The sequence below is a fragment of the Phoenix dactylifera genome, unplaced genomic scaffold (genome assembly GCF_009389715.1).
Source record: "Phoenix dactylifera cultivar Barhee BC4 unplaced genomic scaffold, palm_55x_up_171113_PBpolish2nd_filt_p 000862F, whole genome shotgun sequence".
Classification (NCBI taxonomy): Eukaryota; Viridiplantae; Streptophyta; class Magnoliopsida; order Arecales; family Arecaceae; genus Phoenix; species Phoenix dactylifera.
In genome coordinates, this window is record NW_024068225.1 from 1 (window position 1) to 19,105 (window position 19,105).

Sequence of the window (19,105 nt, forward strand, 5' to 3'; positions counted from 1 at the left end):
ATGGCAAGGACGCCGACGACGAGGAAGACGGAGGGGACGGCGCCGACGCCGAGCATGAGACGCCAGCCGAGGTTCACCGGGAGCTTGGAGAAGGCGAAGTTGGAGACGTAGCCGAGGAGGATGCCGGAGTTGATGAAGACCTCCGGGAAGGAGGTGAGGAAGCCGCGGGAGGAGGCGGGTGCGAGCTCGGTCGTGTAGACGGGGGGCGATCACGAGGGCGTAGCCGACGCCGACGCCGGCCACGAAGCGGCCGACCATGAGGAAGGCGTAGTTGGGGGCGAGGCCCATCATGATTGCGCCGACGAAGAAGATGACGGCAGCAAAGACGATGGTGTAGCGGCGGCCGATCCAGTCGGAGGTCCTGCCGGCAGCGAGGGAGCCGACGATGGAGAAGAGGTTGAGGATTCCGAGGAGTATCTCTATCTGAGTGTCATTCACGTGCAGATCGTCCTTCATAAATAATGCAGCGCCACTCATCACTCCGATGTCTGCGATATATTATCCATTATTTTTATGAAATATTTCTAAAATAATTATTTCTAACTATCAATAAAATTATAAAAAAAATAACCAAAGCAATTCATGAACAGGAGGAGATAAGTTTAGACTTAGCATATTACAAATAATAATAATAATAAATATATAGCTGAACTTAAACAAATTTTAAAGCTAGCCTCATAAATCAAGCATGAATATTAAATTTTTTAGTTTTTTAAAACTCAACTTAAATCTTATAAGAACCCGGCTTGAATAGCTGAAGTTGATCTTGGCTCGAAACTGAATCCGCCTTGAGCAGTTTTTTTATATAATAAGCCAACTCTAAACTGAAAGATATTATGAACTACTGAAATATTTTAATTTCTGAAAAAACTAATTCATGAACTATTGTAAGAAAATTATCCTAAAAAACTTCTTTAAGAAAAATATTCTAGTGAAACTAGAAGGAGAGGAGAAGTACTCTCTTTTGAACGTTATAAAAGTTTTTGATTTTTTTTTTGTTCTTTCGGGAGTTAAAAAAAAAAAATTGTCCCTGAGACTTACCATAGCCCAAGAGGATGGAGGTCATGGAGGCGAGCATGGCGCAGGCGAAGGCATACCTCTTGTTATGGCGCGGCCGTGGGGCGACGGCCTCGAGGAGGGAGTCATGGGGGACTTGAGGAGCCACTTTGGTGGCTTCTGGTTTCTGGTCAGTCATTTCTGATCTCTTTTGTGTATCTCTTCGAAGGAGGGGACGGGGAGCAAGGGAGAGAGGTCTGTAGGAGGCTGGATTGGAGATGAGTTAAGGGGCATGGCCGGTAGCGAAGCATCCCGTTGGCTTTTTCTCTAGACTCTAGTTAGTCTTTACTGCTTACCGGGGGTTCAGATATCTTGAGTGTTTCTCTGAACCACTACTGTAACTATAAATAATCCAAGACTCGCCCTAGACGAGGTAGAGAGATTTTCTTATCTGATAGAACCTACCGGTAAGTAGAGGGACTAGAGAGAACATTTTCCTGGTTCTTAGTAGATTATATGAAGACTTATCTTGGAGTCAAGTAAAAATTTGAGGGGTCACAGGAGTACGTTCGATTCGCTCATTTTTTGGTGGCCAGACCTGACGTCAGGCAGGGGCCGCATGGTGTCCCCCCAGCAGCGTGTGGATATTGAAACGTAGCGTGCCTAACTAATGGGCTTTCGCATGTACTTGAACGGTGTTTAATTGCTTTATTCTAAGTCTAACCTCTTTCTTTGCCTGCCAGCTTCCTCCTACATAATTTTGTTGCGGGCTGTGAGGGACAGATTAGTCATTGAGCAGCCCTTTCAAAGTTCTTCGTTATAAAAGCCATGATACGGGCAAGTCATTTTAAGCAGCCATTCCAAAGTTCTTCGTTATAAGAGCCATGATTAGAACTGCATGTAGATATTTTTTTCTCTTAACCGTAATTTTATAAAAAAATTAGTTAAAAAATATTATTTAAATTTTTTTGACACCATATAGAGATATAAATAGGTCGGATCGGACCGGATCATAAGTAACCCCGATCCAATCTGATTCCTTGTTTATAACCTAATGTTGATTCCAAACCCAATCTAATAAAAGATTGGGTCGAATCGGCTCGGATTGGATTGAATCGGATCGGATCCATGGCTACAATTTTTATCCAACTGGTCATTCGGGTCGGGTTGGGTCCATATATAACTCGATACCAACCCAAAAAATTCGAGTCCAAGACGGATCCAGGTCGGCTCCGATTCGGATCTCGATTTCTGCTCTCTCTTCAAACTACACCCTCTTTCCTAAACTAACAGTAAAACCCCAAAATAAATTGCCATCCTTACTATGCTTCTTTCTCTTCCAAATTTTATTGGATGCTCCAATCCAATTTTTAAGGCCATGGACTTTGTGCTCCGTCGACAAGTCCATTGATGCCAGAAACTCTTCAGGGTTAAGCATTTCAATAATAATGCTCTTGTAGATTGCATCTCCAAGGCTTGACCTCCCATTCTTTCATAAAGATAAAAAAGCTCAACTCAGAAAATAGATATCATTAAACAGATAATTGAGTGAGCATGTTTCTTTTTCTTCTAATAGTAATGAGGATCAGAAAAACTAAATAATACTATCTCATTGGCAGGTTCCTCCAGAAATTGAACACATATTGTCAGAAAGGAAAAATGATCGATTTTTTTACTAGTTAAATGTTTGATTATTTGGTATGCAGACTGATGATTCTCTGGTAAACTTCATTGAAAATGATAGAGGGCTATGCACAGCGTTAAAAGATGTAATTTGCTATCTAAATAATTTGCAAATCATTGAATATGATACAGCCGAATAGTCCATTTCACAATTTATATATGATTAAAGTGACAATTGGACTGAAATGCAAGAGTCAAAAGGACAAGCACAAGGATCACTTAGGAAAAAAACATGACCCATCAATATCAGTTACCACCCTAAAAAGTTAGGAGAAGAAATATATAAAACTTTTTCAAAAAATTCTTGCACAGATAAAATAAAAGGTTGTATTCAAACTTATAGTATATAAAATTAACCAAAATAGCAGAAAAAATACAATTTTAGAGTAAAGTCTAATTACACGAATGGTTCATGCACCCAAATGGTTTACGAGGTTCGGGTCAAATTTGGTCGAATCGTAGGGTTAAAAATCCAAAATTACACAAATTTCAAATGAATCAGATCGAGTCGAGTCAGAATTTAGGAAACTCAAGCTCAACCCCAAAAATGGAATGGGTCCAATTTTAGAACCCAACTCGGTCCCACGGATGCTTTAAATTGGGTTGGATTGAGGCTAAGCCGGTCGGGTCGGGTCGGTTTGGACCCTGACCTAGCCCCATAGGTCCTTTAAAATGGGTCGGATTGGAGATAAGCTGGTTGGCAACCCGAACCAACCCCACGGGTCCTTTAAAATGGGTAGGATTGGGGAAAAGCAGGTCAGCCAGGTCGGGTCGGACCATTTGTAGCCTTAACCCTATATAAGTTGGCATGATCTACTGAGTGTATAGTCAATATAAAACTAAAAATACGTCCATATGGATCCTCATATAGTTTCTTCGTTTAAGTTCCGACATTCACGTCTTGCTAAAGATTGAAATCCATTTAAATCTAACCCACCATGATTGACCTATGATCATCCACAATGAATCTGTATTGTAGTATCATTTAGTCCGCATAGGCCATAAGTCGAATCTGCTCTAATACCATATGTCATATAGGCCTGTTAACAAGCCGAGCTGAGCCCGAGCCTGGGAGGTTCGGGCTTGGCTCGTTTCACAGAATTTTGGGCTCGGGCTTGGTACCGAGCTTTGTATTGGGCTCGAGCTCGAGCTCGCCCAGCAAAACAAAGGCTCAGACCGAGCTCGTAAAGCTCGGTTTTTTTTTTTTTTTTGCCTGGATGAAGCTCGTTTCAATCACGAGCTAAAGGAAGAGGGCGGCGGCCGGCAAGCATGTTGAAGACGACGTAAATGAAGAGGGCGGCGACGATGACCCAGCCGAGGATGATGCCGAAGTGGAACTTGCCGGCGAGGAGCGAGAAGAGGCTGAAGGCCATGAGGAAGAGGAAGGGGTCAGAAATGTTGCCGTCCTCGTGGAGGTCAGGGTTAACACGGAAGGGGTTGAGGATGGAGGCGGTCGGGCGCCAGATCTGGCGGGTGTTGATGCCGAGCTCCTCGAGGAGAGGGGTCTCGTCATCGAAGGAGACAATGCCGGTGGAGAGGGGGCCGCCGGCAGCGGAGGCAAAGACAGGGGCAGAAAGGGTAAACTGGAGGGGGCGGAGCCGATGTCGAAGGACAAGAAGGGGAGGCTGGGGTTGGAGGGGCCACCGACGAAGGAGGCAGCGGCCGGGCGGGAGGGCTGCAAGGGCGGCGTAGCCGGGGCGCGGCACTAATGGGGGACGTTGGGGTCGCCGGCAGAGGAGGGGAAGACCACCGAGTGTTGATACCACTGTACCAGCCACTGAACCTTTTAATTTTTTAAAGCCTGGGAACAATGGACCAATGGTTAGGGTTTTGGAGTATGGGTGCGAGCCGCGGGCTACGGGTTCTATTAAGTCACGAGCTTGTTTGGGCTCGCGAGCTGCTCGAGCTCGCGCTCGAATTTAAACGGGCCTCATTTTGGGTTCGGGCTCGGGCTCGTTTGACTAACGAGCCGAGCTCGAGCCGAGCTTTTACCGGGCCGAACCCGAGCAGCTCGGCTCGTTAACAGGCCTAATGTCATAATCTAGAATCTCACTCAAACAAACTAGCTGAGATATTATTTAGATTTCTTAACCTTGTATAAATATTCAAGATCTACCCAATGTATAGCTAACACTACAGGAAAAGGGGAGAATGCCAATATATACATGTCGATGCTAGGTAGAAGCGTCGGTAATTTTGGCTTCGGTGCCAAAATTTGTCGATGCTTCTAAGTAGCATCGGCAGGGATGAAACTAAGACAACGCTAATTAGCATCATCCAAAGCAAATTGTAAGACGATGCTTCTAAGCGTCGTTAGAGGCCAAGAAGGAAAAAAAGCAGACGACGCTTAAAAGCATCGTCGGAATCCTACTCAATAAACCGTTTTAACACTACCTTCCCCCTTAAATCCTCCTTTAACACAAACCTAAAATGATGCTTATAAGCATCGTCGGAAGCGTAGATGCAAAACTTTGGAGCCAAATTGCAAACTTGGGCTAGACAACGCTTAAAAATATCGTCGGAATCCTATGGTCCAAGGGATTTAAGACGACGCTCAACTGCATCGTCATAGGCCAAGTCCCCCTATAAAACACCAATACCAAACCAAGGCAATGGAAACCCAAGTTTGCAATTTGGGAGAGAGGAGGAGGGAGTGCGTGTACCTCTCTAGGCTATACTGAGAGTAGTGGAGGTCGAAAGGCTTGGGATCGGCGTGGGGGAGTAGCAGTCGGCGACCCTACTTGGCCTATGTCTCCACTACCACCCGGACTAGATGTGCCACCATGTTCTCTAGCGAAATCACCACGAGTACCAACCCCACGCTCCATTGATCTTCGGCTGCCGAGGGAGCTTCGAGTGGTTCTCCGGTAGTCGGATTGGCATTGTTCGGTTGGAGGCCCCTGCACTAGGCTATGGAAGAGGGTGGATTGCCGCGCTGCCGCGGGACCCCAGGACCTCATGGCAACTCCAGGATGGTGTAGAAGCGGCCACCGCCGATGCGAGAGCGAGAAGAGGAAAGGGAATCGAAAGCAAAGGTTGGAGTTGAGGTTGGGGTTGGGGTTAGGGTATGGTATAATTTGTAATTTGTAAATGAAACCATAGGTTTTGCAGTTTATTATAATTTGTAAAAGAAATATCATATAAATTGGGCATCGGTTGTAATTATTACTCGTTAAAGATGAAGTAAGAGAAGATCATAGCTTTTATAGTTATAATTGTTACCTAGCTACTGGATGGTAGCACCTAGATGAGATTATATGTTCTTTTGTTGCAACATCTTATTGATAGAGTTTGGTGATGCTACTCAGATAATAGGAAGCATATATTTGGGCTTGAATTCCCTGATCTTGATCATGCTTCTTCGTCGACTGAAGGCTAAAATAAACTCCCAATTTTTGAAAGGATATTTTATACAATCTTGTGCCGCTAACTACGGACGGTTATAAGCGTCACTAATTAGCAACGCTTGTAAGCATCGGCATTTTATAGCTAATTAACTACATTTTCTATCTGTGTTAGCAGATTTTGTTGCCACGCTCACATTGCCGACACTTTTATGACGATTTATAAAGCATCGGTAATAAAATAAACGACGCTTATAAGCATCGGTATAGGTAATAAAGTGTGTCGGCAATGCCTGATTTTCTTGTAGTGCGATGTAGAATTAAATATACCCCGCACAAATTCACGCACTCTTTGACTGAATCGCTATATCGTTGTATCTTCTCTTCATAACCGCTTTAATTAGGAGAGTCCATGAGAGGTGTTATATTATAACTGTCCACTTGTATACAAAAAAAAATTATGTGAAAGCTTGGACTCAACTGTCGTTTACATTCATCCCCAAAAAAATACCGTTTATCCTATCTTGTCATTATCCCACGCGCAAAGAAGTTGATGCGGTACAGAGAGGAGTGTTTATTTTAGCACTGTGGACGGCAGATTGAGAGCTGACACAGTGTCAGTTATTTATTATTGATGAGGGGAAATCAAGTCCAACACAGTGAAACTCGAGCTTGGTTTAGTTAGACTTGATTGGATTTATCAAGAGACGAATTAGGTAATGTCCGTTTCTGAAAATTGCTCCAGCTCATTTTGTTATTATTCAGTGCGAAAGGAAGTTGATGCGACATAGGAGAGCAAAGTCTATTTTAGCAGTATGCCGAAGCCGACATAAGGTCAATTACATATGATACGTACGTTGTTAAATATTTATCGTAAATGAAAATTAACCGAGTCCATGGGCAATGTGACTTAAGCTAGGTTTAATTAGATTTGATTTTTGTTAAGTGACCTCTGTTGGGCCATCAGTTGGCAGAAAAGGAGGCGTGAGCACGGACAGGTGATCAAGTTTAAAGAAGAAGAATTTCTAGTTGGTTCCTGACATGGCTTGTTTAAAGAAGAAGAGCCGGAGGAATCTATGTTGCATGCGCATGTCATGGCCAATATGTCCTATTTCTAGACCCTTTCTATTTGTAGTGGCATGGCATTTTTAGACTTGACATTATCATGCAAGATTAGGAGACTGCAGGTGCAAGATTCGGGGATGCATGTGACTTCAAGATGAATACCTAATATTGGTTAGGATCTACAAGGCCTTTTAACTAAATTAGAATAAGACAATTAGGAATCTAAGTTAAGGGCTAAAAAGATAATTAGTAGCTAAACCTCAGGTCTAACATCTACCAAGATCGCTCTAGAATCTATTGAACCTTACACGTGATCCACCATGCAAAGAGATAAATATTCAAAGTGCACTCTTAAGGGATAATGCTTTTACTTATTAATATATATTGATTACAATGACTTAAAATTTATAGGTGCTTTTCGGATTTGACACCAACATAGTAGAGGAAACGGAACACTTTGAGCAATCTTGTATACTAAGACCAATCTATGGAACCCCGGACTTTTCCAATGACATTTATGTTGCCGCCCAAACCTAATTATCTGATTGCTATTTAGCTCGATATAAGGTGACTCAGACAGTGTAGGCGTTATAGGCCAATTTTCCAACCGACAGCATGCTAACCTCTTGTTACACTCGGCAGAACTGGCACCACTTCAATTTGTTATATCTTTCAATTTTGAGTTCCAATTGTTATGATTGTGGAAATGCAACGAAAGTTATTTGATACTCAAACTCAATCTATGATGGCTGCTGCTATGATGTCTTTGAAATCGACACACACCAAATTATTTTTTTTTCTCCAACTTGACTTCATAGACAAAATCTATATGGATCGGATGGTTATCATATGGCACAGGTTATTTGGATGTCAAATGGGTCTGTCGAAAAGTCTGAGATAACAAGATTTTTTATTTGTCCATTACATCATAAATTTTAACAGTTTTTGGTCTTTTGTATCATTCAACTTTGATACAAGATGGATCATGTATCCAAGCTGGCGACTCCCGGAACCACATCTAGTAGTTTAATCTTTTTTTTTTCTAATTCTGATTGGATCTAGTTGTATCGGGCACTGGGGATATAAAGGTCCTCTCTGAGTGCTCCAAATCTGGTTATACATCTATTTTTTAGAGATCTACCGTGCTTATGATGGATGCAACCGATACAGTTCCTATTAGGCATTAGTATGCTCGCTTAGAGGGTCTGTTCCTTCTTTTTTTTAAAAGTATTTTAGCTTCTTTTACAAGGACTCCTCTCATAGAGATAGAAACTTTCAGTTCCTTTTTCTTCATTATCCCAAACCTATCTGGCTAGTATTTTCTGAGGATGATATGTCCTCACCAGAGACTGAAGCTGTAGGACTTCTCTAAAGGGATTTTCTAGTCTCCATAGACCTTCATGGCAACTTCATCATATATAGATCAGTGAATATGGTAAGTGCTCCGTTGAATACTACTCTCCTAACCTTTTTACTTGTCAATTTAGCCTAGTCCAAGTTATCCTTTGTCTGTCCTACTCTGAATGCTTTGCTTTGTAATTGGCTACTATTTGTGAGACGTATTAAATCGCATTAACAGATTTTTTTTATAAGCAATTATGCTTGGATTATCACTTTGTCCCTCTTGATATTTGCCTTGCAATGACGGAAGATGAATCACTTGACATCACCACTGACATCATGGACTCACGAGAGACCAATTTTTTAGGAGATTAGGCTCTCTCAACCGGATTGACTTCGATCTCAGTCTCCACATATTGATCTTCCTTGACAGCCTCAAGTGTTAGGGTAACTTTTGATCTTTGTGACTGATATTATAGCTCATATTCCTCGGCCTGATGATTTTAAGCCTTCTTTACCCCGTCCCCATCTACATCTCCAAAGGCATCATTATCTATCTCCTCGAGTGCCGGATCATGAATTTTCATTATTGCCTTTCACAAGTTTATTAAAATATGTTCAATAGGCAAACTAAAATTCTGTAAATGCATGGTGGTGGAGAGTTTGTTGATAAAATTTTTTGTCATACTGGGTAGACAACGGCATTCATCATCAAATATCCGGCTCTTATACTTTGGAGCAAAACAGTACAACAAAAAGAATACATGGCAATGCAATTGGGCTTCATCTAACAATGTGCCAAAATGCCTTTGGTAAAGTAATGTTGTTTCGTTGATAAATCGACTTTCTACTCATATTTGGATATGCGATGCCCTCATGAAAAGATATTTGGGAAAAATCTAGACTATGAATCCTTAGGAATTTCAGTTAAGGTACTCTTCATACTTGGGAGATCACATCAAGACAAAGTTTGATCCCTAGTCCTAGCATCTTATTTCTCTTGGATACTGCCACTAACATAGAGGCTATTTATTTGTGAACCCTTCAACAAGTCAGATGTATCTCTCTCGCCATGTAGTCTTTAATGAGATCACCTTTCTTTTTAAGTCACGGCCATCTTTTCGATAAACCCAATATCGTCGCTAGTCCGACTACTTAATTACACTACTTGCTTTCCAAGTCTCGTGACGATGGTAGCCTATACATCCTCTCCACCATTCCAAGGTCCGATTTGTATTGTTGCTGTGGCCATTGCACATGGTAATACTAGCTCACCACGAACTATATACATGCTCCGTATGAAGAAACTTTAAGCTTCAACTTCACCATTCCTCAGGAACCTTCTCCTCAGGAACCTTCTCCACTTGAAGAGCCAATCACATCAATCACTTGAGATGCAAGCTTCAACTTAATTGAAGCACCAATGTTATGCATTTGATCAAGGCCATCTAGTGACTACAAGGCTTGAGATGGGCATTATGAAGCACAAAACCACAACTATGAACATGTCCTCTGAGGCGAATTTTGTGAAATTGGTATTCAAACATCCTGAAAGAAGAAAGCACTGAACTGCATCAAAATAGTGTAAAATGGTCTTTTTCTTTTTCTTTTTCTTTTGTGTGTAGCTCCAACAAATCAGTGTAAAATCCAAAACAAACATCGAAGTACAAGCAATTATATATAGTGGAAGAAGAACATTAAAATTTTTGAAAAGAGTAGGTTTTTTTTTAAAAAAAAATGTAAATCGAATATCAAACTTGGATCAAGCTCTCTCTCCCTCTCGCGCGCATGCATGAAAACCACCTACACGCCACCATTTGCTATCAAAGAGACAACCTATCAAGATATGATCTCGTTTCTATTGAGCTTAAGGCCCAGCCTAACTAAACATGGATCAAGTGACTCCAACACTTACTTGTTGCAAACTTCATGTTAACAATATCAAGCTTGCGGTGTAAAGCTTTAAACTACTTGCTCGCCAATCCTTCAGTAAACATACCTACCAGCTAATTATTTATATACGGAAGGTGGAAACAAATTGACTTCTTCACTTTAGTTTGATGAACCTCAATATGCATTGTTCTTTCATCAAATACTGGATTCCTTGCCAATCGAATAGCACTTCCATTATCAAAATAAAGGAACAATATAATTAGTCTCTTGACCTAAATCCCTAGACAATTTAGTGAGCCAAGCCGACTCCTCAACTACCCTCTTGATGGCATGATATTCTACCTCTACAAAAGATAATGAAAAGGCAGACTATATCTTACGGCACCAAAAACAACACTAGATCCCAAACTGAAAGCATGATCAGTGATAGATCTACATATATCCACCTCATCAGCATAGTCTCCATCTGTAAAACCAGTAAACTTGATTGAAGAGTTAATAGTATATAAAATACTATCACCAATAGTCATAGCAAAATACCTCAAGATTCATAAAATTACATTAAGCTGTGGCCATCTAGGACTTTCTATATATTGGCTAACAATGCCAATAACATAAGAAATATCTAGCCACGTGATAGTTAAATAAAAAAAGCTGCCCACAACATATTTATTCATAGTAGGATCACCAAAAAGCTTGCATTGTTGTTTGCTCAACTTTAAATTTGCTTCAGTTGATGTCTGCATATGCTTGTAATTAGCCAATCCATACTTCTTCAATAAATCAAGAGCATATTTTCTTTGACAAATAAAATAGCAATCATTAAGTTTAGCTATTTCAATTCCAAGAAAATATTTTAATTCACCAAGTTCTTTCATCTCAAATTGTACAAATAGTTGTTCATGAATAGTATGGATCTCATCAATATCATTATTCCTGCCAATCAAGTCATTAAAGTAAAGTTAAACTATCACCACACCCTTATTATTGATCTTCACAAATAAACTAAACTCTGTAGAAAATAGAGAATAGCTACAAAATAATAAATATTTTCTAGGTAAATATATACAAAGGCATGAAGATGATAAATATCAGGGCCCTTCCCAAATAATTTTTCATATTAAAGTAATATGGTCAATACTTCTCAAAGTTGTTTTGTTAATAACATATATCTGCATGCACTCTACTAAAAATTCACATTTCACATTCTTTGCATGAATTATACCAATAGATATCTATTCTTCCTCGCTGCTAGGACATTTTGCTTAGAGTACTTGGGCAAGTAAACTCTTTACGTATACCATAACTAAGTATTTGAAATATATCTACCACTGCCATCAAGTTCTTGAATAGTCAATTTTTAATTTACAGAGTTTTCCAACCATATTTTTAAATTGATCAAACATCACGAACACTTCTAACTTTTCTTTGACAAAATAAATTTAGGTATTTCTAGAGAAATCATCAATAAAGATAATTGCATATCTCATATTAATGAAAGATGGAATGCAAATACTCCAAGTGAGATCATAATGTATCAAATATAGTGGTCGACATGATCTTATTCTGATCTTTTTAAAGGGTAGTTTATGCATCTTCCATATTGACATCTAGTGTGGATAGTGACAGTATTTACTTTTATTTTGGGACATCTATTTTAATCAGTCCTTTGCTTTGCATATCTTGAAGTCTAGCTAAATTCATATGAGCCAATCTAGCATACTATAAATTAGTCATATCATGCTTGAGAGTCTGATCCATATAAGAATTGCCAGCAGATATACCATAAGCTTATTTACTTTCCTACCTTGAGTAATAAGCTTTCTAAAAGCTTTAATATTAGCATAAATCTCCATAGTACTAGGCCCAAATAAAATAAAATGCTTTTGTCTATGGTTTATAAAATAGAAATCAAATTTTTTGAATACCAAGTACATAATAAACATTACTTACAAAAATGGAAAATCCACAAGATTATGTGATAGATTGATCACCAATACTTTTGATAGGATAAAGTGAATCATAGGTAGTTGCAAATAGTCTCATAATCAGTATATTCATATGGAGAATCAACTATCTCTCTACAGCTAGTAAGATAATTAGAATACATAAAATCATTAATCCAGTCATTAGCGAAATCAATATATGTCATATATATGAGAGGATACAACAATGTACGCATACTGACTATCAAGACATCTTACAACAACAATAAAAGCACTAAGAACCTAACTATCAACTTCCTTTTCTCCTCTATACTTTGATGTAGAGAATAAAATATTAAATTGTTTGAGCTTCACCTAGAAATCTTGAATTTTATTACCAAATTTTCTGCATCTATGACAATTCTCCTTAAATTTATGATATTTCCTCTATTTAGGAGTTTTCTCTTCTCAAATTCTTCAACTACCTTTTCTTCCAACTTTTTGAATTTATTATTTATTATTTTATTTTTATTTACACTATTAGAAAATAAGATCTTTTCTTTTGGAGGGGATTTAGTGAAACCATGCATCCGAGTATTAAGTATTTCCTGATTAACATATATATTTTTAAGTTATGCTAATGTAGGTTGTTTAGTCCATCCATGAATCGTAGACATATAAGAACTATACTGTTTATTCAAACCATGAACCAAAAGTCTATCCTATTTATTTGTTTATCATAGCAAGAGTTTTCATCAAGCATGCTAAGTTTATCAGACAATTTTTTTTTTCTTTTAAACGAAATACAAGAGTCCTATACACATGCTTGCACGAGTCCTCACAAATAATCATATTTTTTCGAGTACAAAATAGTTATATTTCTCAATCCACACTTACGCTCTAAATAACTTAAAGTCAGTATAACAATCCAGGATCTCACCCAATTTGGCTAGCTGGAAGTTATTATTTGGGTTCCTTGATCTTGTATAAGTACCCAAGATCTACCCAATAAATAACCGATATGGGACTAAACACACGCCCACACGGGTCCTCACATACTTTTTCCGTTCAAACTCTGACGTCCTCGTTAGGTTAAGGGTTTAAATCCATTCAAATCTAATCACAAACACCACGATCGGCCCGTGGTCAGCCCCAATCGATCTGTGCTGCAATATCTTCTAGTCCACATAGATTATGGGCCGGGTCCACTCTGATACCATTTATAACAACCCAGGATCTCACCCAAAATGGCTAGCTGGAAGTTATTATTTGGATTTTTTGATCCTGTATAAGTACTCAAGCTCTACCTAACAAATAACCGATGTGGGACTAAACACACGCCCATACGGGTCCTCACAGTCAGATTGGATCAAATCATTTTCAGATCAATTTCAAATTGGAAGCACACTAGTTTTAATCTATTCACCTGCAAAGAGGTATATTATGTGAATATACAGTATTAAGTCCTGAATAGGTTGGTGTCGATATTTTGGTTGGGCATGTCATAAGTTGAGATTTTGATTAAAAATGTGACAGGTTTTTCTAAATATGCTTAAATGGTCTTGCATCAAAAAAAGAAAGCTTGATTGATGCACGCAGCAAGGATATCCACTACAGAAAAATACATCTTTTCCGGCATTTAATATGATCTTTACCGACGCTTATAAACGTCGGTTAAAGTTCGATCGACGCTAAACAAAGCGTCGCAGAAGCGTTGGCGATACTTGAGTGGGAAAAGTTTTTTCCGATGCTTTCGGAAAGCGTCGTAAAATATCAGTTTTTAGCGACGCTTTTTAACGACGCTTAAAAGCGTCGCTAAAAGCCTCAAAGCCGACACTTATAAGCATCGGCTAATGTATTTAATTTTTAAAAAAAAATTATTTTCTTCAGCATCCCTATTCCTTCTTGCATCAGAGATCCATTTTGGCTCAGCATCTACGCTATCAATTCTGGACAACATCAACTCTTCGAATTTTTTTTTCCAAAGACAGGGACAACAACTAGGCATCATTAAACAAAAGTAAGAAGGAAATCAAGAACTCCAAGAAAGGATAGAACTAAAATTTTGTAGATCAAGTCAACGAAATCACCTTGCATTACTCCCAGGCACCGATTTTCTTCAAGAAAACATGTGATAATTAAGGCAAAGGGACAATAACCATGCACATAAAACTTTATTAAAGAAAGAAAGGAAAAAAAATACCAAAAGGCGGCCATCGAGATCTTTCTTGAACCTTTCCTACGAACAAAATGGAGAAGCCAGAGCTACTACTCTTATAAGACGGTCAATTAAAAAAGAAGAAAAGAGGGGCAGAGAAAAATGATATACCTCGATGATTCAAAATCTGATTCAAGGGACTCGGTCTTTGTCCTTTCTTTTTAAAGTATATCTTGAAATATTTCGCCATTACCTGAGGAAAAAAAAGAAGAAAAAGTGAAAGCAAAAGGGAAAAAATAAGAAAAGGAGAAGGAGAAGCAGGATTTTGAAACGGGAGAGGTATATCTCCCGGTGAAGGAGAAGGCTTTTACCTGGTGAGAGTGGCGATGGTTTAAGGCTTTCAAGAGAGGGAAGACAATAAGAGGACTCCCAGTAGATTGATGTCGGCGCTAGAGGGAAGAGGAGAGGAGATGAAAAAAACTAGGGCATCAATCGAGAGGGGGCTGATATTTAAATGGATTTGGCCTCCGACGACGTTTATAAGCGTCGTTGTAGGTCCAAACTTTAGACAACGCTTTTAAGCGTCGTTGATTCCGATGCTTTTTAGAAGCATCGGTAAAGTTTGGCGTTGAACCAAAATTTTCCGATGCTTCTCCCTAGCGTCGGAAAAAAAGCGTCGAAAAATTTCCTTTTTCTTGTAGTGATCGTTTTATCCATTTCCAAGGGCGGCATCTGTATCATAGAAGTTACTGAATGCCTCGTCAATCTGTCCACGCAACATGAAATAAAAACCATACAAACCAAGTGCATTGCTCTCGGACCATTCGATTAATTTAAGCTAACAGCAGCTGCACAGTGCTCTCCGTGATACAAGGAATGAGAGGTAGCATGTATGAAGCCTGTGCCCACATACCATGCATGCATCTCGAACACCATGTATTCCGCAATTTATATGCACCTGACGATGCTTTGAGATAACAAATAGCTAGAAAAATAACAATTTCCGTACTCTTCCTTGCATTAGAAACCACGTCCACTTCAAGATTTAACACCGATGTTGATAACGAGAGAAAGCCAAGAAAGGACAAATGGAGGAAAGACAACTCCTCAACAGACACCATAAAATAATTTGGCTGGCCAAGCTGAGGAAATTTCTAACAAAGCCACTTCCTCACCAAAGATCCATAAACACGATAGAATTCCAGTGTTTGCTTGGGTGACGGCGAAATCTTCAAATATCCTTCTCTGATCCTATCTTTTGTTTAATTCCTTTAAATCAAATGGAGTTGGAACGCGACATCCATGACAGATCCACCAAACAAGACTTCCAATACTTAATGCAATTTGATTACTTTCCCTTAAAGTAAAAAAGAAAACGTTTTCGTATCCCTATCAACCCCAAAGCCTTGGTTGGCCACCCTATCGCATGCCTCGTGGGCCTCGTTAGAGAATCTTCCACCTCTGATAATTTTGCAGAAAACACCCGAAAGTTATCAAGCGTTCCCATTACTCCCTCCCCCAGCTCCATTCGTCATCTGAACTTCTCCGTCCTTCTCTTCTGTTTTGTTTCCAAACAAATTCTCCATCTCCTCTAGAGTCTTCCCTCTGGTCTCCTTCAAGTAAGTAAAGAAGAACACCCATGCCGCCGCCGCGACCCCGGCATACAAGAAGAAGCTCCCACCGATCGTAATGGCCTTGTAGAGTGATATAAAGGTCATCGTGATCACACCACTTGTCACCCGGTTCACCACCACCCCTGCACTCGCCCCCTGTGCTCTTAGCCTCAGTGGGAAGATCTCTGAGCTATAGACCCAAGTTATCGGCCCCAGACCGATCGAAAAGAAGGCGACGTAGGCCAATATCGATGCGATGCAGAGCCCGAGGGCCCACGGGAGGTGCCCATTCGGGTGGTGATCGACGATGGTGAGCCCAAGCCCAAGCCCGGCCAGCGACAATATCATCCCTCCTGTGCTGCTCAACAACAAAGGTCGCCGCCCAACACGGTCTAACAGGAAGGTTGCCACAAGGATGAACAAAGTTTTGGTGAATCCGACCGCCACCGTCGCGCCGAGCAGCGTGTCTTTGTCATGAATTCCGGCTTTTTCGAAGACTTTGGGGCTGTAGAGCACCACGGAGTCGATACCGGAGGCCTGCTGGAAGAAGTGGATTCCGATCGCTGATATCAAGACACGGCGGACTGAGGGCGTTGGCCTCAGGAAGAGCTCCTTCCACACTCCCTCGCCGTGGCTCTGCTTCTGGACCGCGACCACGTCGTCGTTGCAGTCGGCAGGGATGCCGGCGACCTTCTTTATGTCGAGAAGCCGTTCCTCGGCTTCTTCCGGGGTGTCTGAGGTCTTTGCGAGGACCTTCTTGGCCAAGCCGAGCTGGCCCTGCATGACGAGCCACCGAGGCGACTCCGGCATGGCAAGGACGCCGACGCCGAGGAAGACGGAGGGGACGGCGCCGACGCCGAGCATGAGGCGCCACGCGAGGTGCTCCGGGAGCTTGGAGAAGGCGAAGTTGGAGACGTAGCCGAGGAGGATGCCGGAGTTGATGAAGACCTCCGCGAAGGAGGTGAGGAAGCCGCGGGAGGAGGCGGGTGCGACCTCGGCCGTGTAGACGGGGGCGATCATGAGGGCGTAGCCGACGCCGACGCCGGCGACGAAGCGGCCGACCATGAGGAAGGCGTAGTTGGGGGCGAGGCCCATCATGATTGCGCCGACGAAGAAGATGACGGCAGCAAAGACGATGGTGTAGCGGCGGCCGATCCAGTCGGAGGTCCGGCCTGCGGCGAGGGAGCCGACGAGGGAATAGAGGTTGAGGATTCCGAGGAGTATCTCTATCTGAGTGTCAGTCACGTGGAGGTCGTCCTGGATGAATATTGCAGCGCCACTCATCACGCCGATGTCTGTGATATATCATCCAATTATTTTTATGAAATATTTCTAAAATAATTATTTCTAACATTTAATAAAATTATAAAAGAAAACAAAATAACCAAAACAATTCACGAACAGCAGGAGATAAGTTTAGACTTAGCATATTACAAGTAATAATAATAAATAGATAGCTGAACTCAAACAAATTTTAAAGCTAGGCTAATAAATCAAGCATGAATATTAAATTTTTTAAATTTTTTTTAACCCATCTTAAATCTTATAAGAACCCAGCTTGAATAGCTGAAGTTGATCTTGGCTCGAATCTGAATCGGCCTTGAGCAGCTTTTTTATATAATAAGCCAAACCTAACTGAAAGATATTATGAACTATTGAAATATTTTAATTTCTAAAAATAATAATTCATGAACTACTTTAAGAAAATTATCCTAAAAAAACTTATTTAAGAAAATATTCTAGTAAAGCTACAAGGGGAGGAGAAATACTTTCTTTTGAGCGTTATAAAAGTTTTTGATTTTTCTTTGTTCTTTCGGAGTTAAAAAAAAAAAAAGAGGAGTCCATGAGACTTACCATAGCCTAAGAGGATGGAGGTCATGGAGGCGAGCATGGCGCAGCCGAAGGCATATTTATTCTTACGGCGCGGCCGTGGGGCGACGGCCTCGGGGAGGGAGTCATGGGGGACCTGAGAAGCCACTTTGGTGGCTTCTGGTTTCTGGTCAGTCATTTCTGACCTCTTTTGTGTATCTCTTGGAAGAAGAAGTGAATGGGGAGCAAGGGAGAGAGGTCTGTAGGGGGCTGGATTGGAGATGAGTTAACGGGGCATGGCCTGTAGCGAAGCAGGCGCTTGAGGGGATTAAATAGGCCACAAGCTGGGATTCGTGTGGCAGCTAGAGCAGAAGGTGGGTCCTATCTAGCCATGGTCCATACCCAAAGTTTTAGATTCATGGCTCATATTTGGATCTAGAATTACCATCTGAACTTCCCATCATTTTGAGTTAGATCTCATATACATAATTGGACAAAAAATACTCAATCCAACCTAGATCACATTAGACCTAACGAAAATATCAAAGAAAAACAAACATTTGTAGCATCTTAAGGTTTAAAAGAGATCTAATCCATTAAGTGGCCAGGTTAAACTAATTTGAGTCGAAAATCTACCGAGATAGAGCTGGGCCCGACGCAGCCAACTTGGTGGAGCCAGCTAGATTTCATGCATGCATACTGTCGGCTTTTTCTCGAGTTAGTCTTTACTGCTGACGGGGGGGTCAGATATCTTGAGTGTTTCTCTAAACCACTGTAACTACAAATAATCCGTGACTCGTCCTAGACGAGGTTGAGAGATCTTCTTATCTGATAGAACCTACCAGTAAATAGAGGGATTAAATAACACATTTTCCTGATTCTTAGTAGATTATATGAAGACTTATCTTGGAGTTCTCTCATACCATTGAATGAAGGGGGTGAGTCAAGTAAAAAATTGAGGGGCCACAAGGCTACGTTCGATTCGCTCATTATTTGGTGTCCAGACCTGACGTCAGGCATGGTGTCCCCCTAGCTGCGGCGTGTGAATATTGAAACTTAGCGTGCCTAACTAATGGGCATTCACATGCAATGGAACGGTGTTTAATTGCCTTATTCTATGTCTAACGTCTTTCTTTGCCTGCCAGCTTCCTCCTCCTACATTATTTTGTTGTGAGCTGTGAGTGACAGATTAGTCATTGAGCAGCCCTTTGAAAGTCCATCGTCATAAGAGCCATGATATACAGACAAGTCATTAAGCAGCCATTCCAAAGTTCTTCG

General features: G+C 40.9%; 2 protein-coding genes and 1 pseudogene across 2 annotated transcripts; all 3 read right to left on the reverse strand.

Moving 5' to 3' along the window:
• Positions 1-5: 5 nt before the first annotated feature.
• LOC103711299 lies at positions 6-1,461 on the reverse strand (annotated as a pseudogene).
• A 2,447-nt stretch (positions 1,462-3,908) lies between these two features.
• LOC103711329 lies at positions 3,909-5,507 on the reverse strand. Its single transcript, XM_008797439.1, has 2 exons — positions 5,441-5,507; positions 3,909-4,480 (listed from the first exon to the last, which is right to left on the reverse strand). The coding sequence occupies exons 1-2, from the start codon at positions 5,505-5,507 to the stop codon at positions 3,909-3,911; spliced, it is 639 nt and encodes a 212-aa protein (XP_008795661.1).
• A 9,766-nt stretch (positions 5,508-15,273) lies between these two features.
• On the reverse strand, positions 15,274-18,126 carry LOC120107436 (putative polyol transporter 1). The gene is made up of 2 exons (XM_039120714.1): positions 17,873-18,126; positions 15,274-17,313 (listed from the first exon to the last, which is right to left on the reverse strand). The coding sequence occupies exons 1-2, from the start codon at positions 18,024-18,026 to the stop codon at positions 15,899-15,901; spliced, it is 1,569 nt and encodes a 522-aa protein (XP_038976642.1). The 5' UTR covers positions 18,027-18,126; the 3' UTR covers positions 15,274-15,898.
• Positions 18,127-19,105: the final 979 nt, after the last annotated feature.